The sequence below is a fragment of the Neomonachus schauinslandi genome, chromosome X (assembly GCF_002201575.2).
Source record: "Neomonachus schauinslandi chromosome X, ASM220157v2, whole genome shotgun sequence".
NCBI classification, from domain to species: Eukaryota; Metazoa; Chordata; class Mammalia; order Carnivora; family Phocidae; genus Neomonachus; species Neomonachus schauinslandi.
In genome coordinates, this window is record NC_058419.1 from 111,639,408 (window position 1) to 111,645,407 (window position 6,000).

Genomic DNA, 6,000 nt, shown 5'->3' on the forward strand with positions numbered 1-6,000 from the left:
TGTTTTGACGAGTTTGCTGAGTCATCCCTCATGCTGGCCAGCAGTCCCGTGGGGTACCGGCTCTGAGGTTCCTAAAGACCGTGCGCGGTCTGTCTTGCAGAGGTGCAGCACCCCATCCTCGCCCACCGGCACTTCATCATCAGACTCAGGCGGGCACCACATTGGCTGGGGGGAGCGCCAGGGCCAGTGGCTACGCAGGAGAAGGCTGGACGGAGCCATCAACAGGGTCCCTGTGGGATTCTACCAGAAGGTGTGGAAGATCCTTCAGAAGGTAAGCCTGGCCACTGTACTGCATTTCACTGGCCTTGTCGCTGCGAGCACACACTCCTAGGGAAACGAACCACCCCCTTAATTCCTTTGTGAGGCATGGTGGCACCTGCAGGTATTAGCGTGTGGCTGCAGAGCCCGCAGATACGGCTCCCGAACTTGGGGAGCCCCCAGCCTAGAGCAGGGTTTCTTCACCTCTGATGTCTGGCACCACTGACATTCGGGGCCGGGTCATTCTTTCTTTGTGGGAGCTCTTCTGTGTATTGTGGGATGTTAGGCAACATCCCTGGCCTCGACCCACTAGATGCCAGTAGCACCCCCACGCCCACCCCTAGTTGTGACAATCAGAAATATCTCCGGACATTGCCAAGTGTCCCCTGGGCAGCACACTGTCCCGGCTGAGAACTGCTGGCTGAAACCACAGCAAGTTAGATCGGGCGGCAGCCCAAGTTGTGTGGGACCACCTTTGACGTATTTCTGGAACGTAGAAAAGTCAGAAGATAGACAAAAACCGGAGAAGGCGGGGAAGGCTTTTGGATATGACGTCGGCGACCTGCAATGGCGGCCCCAGGCCTTAGCTTCCTGCGTGTTCAGGGCAGGCGTGGTGTCCACACCATTCAGCAACACGACGCGGGCACCTCCTGTGTCTGCAGGGCACCGTGTCAGGCCCCAGGTGCTCCGAGGCACAATCCCCACATACCTGGGGCCGCCTCTGCCTCTCCACCTAGAGGATGCGGACCCCAGACCCACTCCCTTTAGCCAGCTGTCCCCTATGCCTGTGGCCCATCCGACGGGGCTGCATCTCCCAGCGGCCTGGGGCCGTGGCGGTATCAGCGGAGGTCATCAGAAGCCACAGCCTACACTGCACACACCGGAACACAGCAGAGTCCGCCTGTGCGCGTGAGCAAGGAGGGGACGGGCGAAGCCACGCCCCTTTGTGCACCCCACCCCCGCCCAGAGCACTTGTGTGTCCCCCGGGATCCCCGCCCCCCGGCTCGTCTTTCCTTGCACCCAGGCACGGACTGCCTCAGTTAAAAGCTTCGGTGCAAATTAAGAACCAGGGGTAGTACCGGTTTTTGTTTCTTTGGTTTTTTTTTTTTTAAACGATTTTTGGTTAGCTCATTTCACCACAGGAGAGGAGAGGAAAAGTCATCCCGAAGGAGCACACACTACAAGCCCCTTCCCAAAGGCACAGCACCTTTCGGCCGTTTTGTTTCTGGGGCCGGGGCCCCTGGTCCGTTAGGGAGCTTCAGCATCTCTGCTTTGTGGGGACTGAGGTCTTCACGGCGCTGAGCACGGGGAGGTCAGGATGATCCCTGTCCTCACGCAGCTGGTCCCCACACGGCAGCAGAGTGCACGAGAGCCGTTCTCCGCCTCTGCTCACGAGGCGCAGGCATTTGCCGCCACCCTGTCCTCAGCCCGCCAGGGCCCTGGGATTTAGCAGGCAACCAATTCGAATTAGACTAGAACAAACTTCCTAGAAAACCTCCCCACTCTTCCTGGGGCATCATACGCTTCCATCCAGACTTCTCCTAGTTCAATACCAAGACACTTTTATTATGAAAAAGCAGCATTTTGTGTCAAGCCGGCACTTGATATTTATATACAAGGGTGTGCGTGTGCATGTCTGTGCATGTGCTCGAGTCTTTTGTGATTGGTGCTTATTATAGTAATCTCAAAATAGATGCCTGCAAAGGCACAGAAGTATCACTTCGCCAGCAGGAGCCATGAAAATCTCCCTTTATGTGGCACCAAAGGGGGCCTCGCAGCCGCCAGGGCCTGGTTGCCAAGTGAAATGCGGAGCTTCCACAGAGGAGGACCCAGCAGCTCCCCGGGGCATTATTCGCGCAGGATCTGAAAGATGCCTGCTGCCTCCCTAGAATTGCTCCATCGAAAACACAGCCTGTGGGCAGTGAGAACAAGCTCTCTAAAAATAACGCTAGCAGTCTGGCGTGTTCAGCCCTCATGCAGGTTTCCAGAGCAGAGGGACTTGAGTGTGTGCGAACGTGTGTGCACAGTTACTAACCAGGTTCTGGAATCTGACTGAACCGTGCTGTGTGTGTTCTGCTTCCAGTGCCACGGTCTGTCCATCGATGGTTACGTGCTCCCGTCGTCAACGACGAGAGAGGTATGACGGGAGAACGCCAGTGCCCACCTCCTGCGGGTCTCCCCCCAGTGCTCTAGGGCGTGCTTCCCACCTTTGTCAACATTGCCTTTTCTTTGGCCCCTCAGAAACTGCGTATCTGACTGTCAAGAGCCTTACCTTTGCCCTTTAAGGCACTATTAAGAGAAGAGGGAAGCTGCACGCGCCACACGTTGGAGCCTTGTGCAGCCTCCTCCGGCCCCCTCCGCCGAGAACAGTCGTCTTTCTGGTTTCCCTTCCCCGATTCATTCTTTCACAGACTGAGTACTTAGTTTTTACCCCGCCCAAGACCCAGTGCTATATGCCACAAGGAGTGATGAAGAAAGAGGAATAAGCAAAGGGCCCTCTCCCCTGGATGCCCCAGTCCAGTGGGATGGGTAAATCAAGTTAGGACGAGGCCAACTCCACCCCCCCCCACCCCTGCACCTCGAAGTTGTCGGCCTCCCGCTCCAGAGGGTTCTGGCTGGTGGCATCGAGAATGTGGCCAGAAAGGAGGCAGCATTTGGGCTGAGCCCTGGAGCCAATGGATGCCGTGGCCAGCGCTGGGAGCAGGGCTGGCTGTCCTCGGCTCCTTCCTGACCCTTCCGCCGGTCCCTTTGGCAGATGACCCCCCAGGAGATCAAGTTTGCCGTCCACGTCGAGTCGGTGCTAAACCGCGTGCCGCAGCCCGAGTACCGGCAGCTGCTGGTGGAGGCCATCATGGTGCTGACGCTGCTCTCAGACACCAACATGAACAGCATCGGGGGCATCATCCACGTGGACCAGATCGTGCAGATGGCCAATCAGCTGTTCCTGCAGGACCAGGTGGGTGTGCCCAGGCCCGCCCAGTCACCCCCCAGCCGAGACGGGGACAGAGGCAAGGTAGCAGGCTGGCTGGCATGTATCTCTGTCAAGGCTGAGGATTCTGTATCCAGTAGGAAACGCTATTCTCAAAGAAAATGTCATCACAGATGGTGAAAAAATGTCAACCGTTTGGTTAGAAAATGGCACAGTGGCCACTTGGGAAATGCAAAGATCTTTGGAAACGGACAGACTCATTTTGGCATAGGTTTGGCATACGTTTGTGCCGGCGTTGAGGTAGAAGGAACCGTCCTCTCGTTACAGAGTCGGTAACGCACTGCGGACGAGGGCACGCGGGAGCACAGTGTAGTACCCGGAGGAGAGGCTGGATGTCACCCCCAGGCACTCTGGGCTCCTGCCCTTGGGCTTAGAGCCCTCCTCTGGGGGCTGTTGGCTTCCAGCACATACGGTCATCCCAGGGCTTGAGAGGGAACTCTGTTCACTCTTTGCCTCTTTTCCTGCTGCAGATGTCAATCGGAGCCATGGACACCCTGGAGAAAGACCAAGCCACAGGCATTTGCCACTTCTTTTATGACAGTGCTCCAAGTGGTGCTTATGGGACAATGACCTACCTAACGAAGGCAGTGGCTTCTCATTTGCAGGAACTGCTGCCCAGTTCAGGCTGCCAGATGCAGTAGGGCCTCGCTGCTGTCAGTCTGTCACTTGCCCCCTAGCCTCGTCGGGAACCTTCTGTTCTCCAAGGTCCCCTGTGTTGGCGCAAAAGCCTGTCCCATCAGAAACCCTGGCTGGGAGGAGGTGGCAGCAATGGACCTGAAACCAGTGTGTGTCCAAGCCACAGAAAGAGCTGAGGAGTCCTGTGCTCCCCCCCGGGAGTGCCATGGGATCGCTGTCTAGGTTCGCTTCGCTGTAACATTTGCCGCAACATCTGGCCTCGGAGTCTGAAGAGGAATTGGAAATTGGTCTCTTTTGAGGGCAGTGTGAACAGAGAAACCAGCTTAAATTGGCTCTCGCTGAGAGCTACTAAAATCAGTCGGATGTGCTAGTGGACACATCTAAAGATGGGAAGATCCTTCCAGCAGCGGGCATGGACCTTGACAAGGGGAACATCTTAACAGGATGCAGTCGGTCTGTGGACCAAACGGTTTACCAAATAGAACAACTCTATCTTTCTGTGGAAGTTTGGTTTTCTTGTGCCTTGTTTTCTTTCTAGGGCTCGTGTTGTTTTTTTGGCGTAGCTACCTGTGTGCGACAGCATCCTCTCTTGCCGAGATTTAGAAAACTGCTTGCAGTTAACTTTGGCTTGTGGTCTCAAGGATTTTATCCTGGCGCCTTATGAATTAGAGATTTCTTCTGCCTTATAAAAAAAAATCCCACATCTTCTGGAATATAGCACAAAAAAATAAAAAGACAGGGGAGGTGCCAACTCTCCTTATAGCTGGGCCAACTGTTGTTTGGGGGCTGGAGCAGCAGGGAGTCCCTCTGGAAGGCCTGTACCCCCTACCCCCGCATGGGGTGGCCACCGGAGGAGTACACGGTGCCAGATGCCCAGGAGAGGAGTGGTGCGCACAGAGCCATTCCCTTAGAGGCCTGGAATGTCGAGCAAGGACAGATCCTCATAGGGCAGGGCCTCGCTGTCTCTGGCCAATGTTTGCAATGTTTGGTGAATGGAGTGTCTCTCTAGGCACTGTCTTACCTGGGGCGGAGGCGGGGGGTGGATGGGATAACAACAGGGAACAGTTTGTGTGAATGACGGACTTACTTAGGAGGCAAGCCGTCGCCCGGTGGTTAAATGGTGAGCTCCAGCTGCTGGAGGGTGACAGGTTAGATTTGTGATGACTCTGCCTCTGAAGTGGGAACGTGGCCACTGGATCGTTGTTGGCTCAAGCTTATGTGAAGGTGGAGAAAGCGGATGCTCTAGCTGCTTTGAGGGGACACGGAGGTGCCGGGTGCCCGGCGGAGTCCAGATGCAGTACTGATCCTTATTCTTGAAGCAGGAGAGGCAGGGTGGCCTCATGTTCCTGATACTTCTGCTAAAGAGCCTCTCTTCAGGCTGAGCCCCAGGGAGAGAGGGTCTAGAAACACAGGGCTCAGTGCTCCTAACCTGGGCTCGGTGGCACACATGCGCCTTCGGGACCTTGTTTCCAATTCTTGAAAGCACGGTGCTTTCTTTGCTGAGGCACGGGGTAGTTACATAAAGAACCACCCCAGAATCCATCAGTTTCTGCTCCCGCGGACTTCTCCTCCCCTTCTCTTCTTTCCCTTCCCTGTTCATGTCAGCACACGTTGCACACTTTCCGTGCCAGGTGTGGGAACACAAAGCTACAGGAGATGTGACTCGGCGCTCGAGGACCTCAGCCTGGCAGGGAAGGCAGAGTGCGGCGGGGGCGGTGGCCGAGACCCAGTGCCGTGGGACCGGAAGGTGGGGCCTGCCCGCAGCGCTGGCGTCGGAGCCAAGCTCAGAGACCATGCGGGCCGCCTGGCCTCCGGCTCCTGCCCACGCGGCACATGGCCTGGCCTGGCGCCATGCTCCCCCACGCTCATGCGGTGCTTTCTGCTCGTGCCTCGTCTTTCCTGGGAGGCCTGTCTGGTCCCGTGCGCCTCCGAGGGTCCGGGGCTGGGAGGTGGGCCCGGCTAGCCTGGTTTCACAGTAGCAATTTCATAACCTTTATTTTTGGGGTCTTGAAAACATGTCTAGCATGGACGAAGCTCACGTAGTTCACCCGATCGACTTCTTGGAGGATCGTTTCAAACGCAATGTAAGAAAGGCACAAGCTGTGAAAGTCGCGGTT

At 56.3% G+C, this 6,000-nt stretch overlaps 1 protein-coding gene across 1 annotated transcript in view; it reads left to right on the forward strand.

The window, feature by feature from the left end:
• Positions 1-4,385, forward strand: part of PHKA2 (phosphorylase kinase regulatory subunit alpha 2) — a 75,150-nt gene extending 70,765 nt beyond the window's left edge. The window contains exons 31-34 of the mRNA XM_044911841.1: positions 101-271; positions 2,342-2,395; positions 3,014-3,214; positions 3,718-4,385. Coding sequence (XP_044767776.1) covers positions 101-271; positions 2,342-2,395; positions 3,014-3,214; positions 3,718-3,888 — 597 coding nt within the window. The 3' untranslated portion in view covers positions 3,889-4,385. The remainder of the gene's footprint in view (positions 1-100; positions 272-2,341; positions 2,396-3,013; positions 3,215-3,717) is intronic.
• The last annotated feature ends 1,615 nt before the right edge of the window (positions 4,386-6,000 follow it).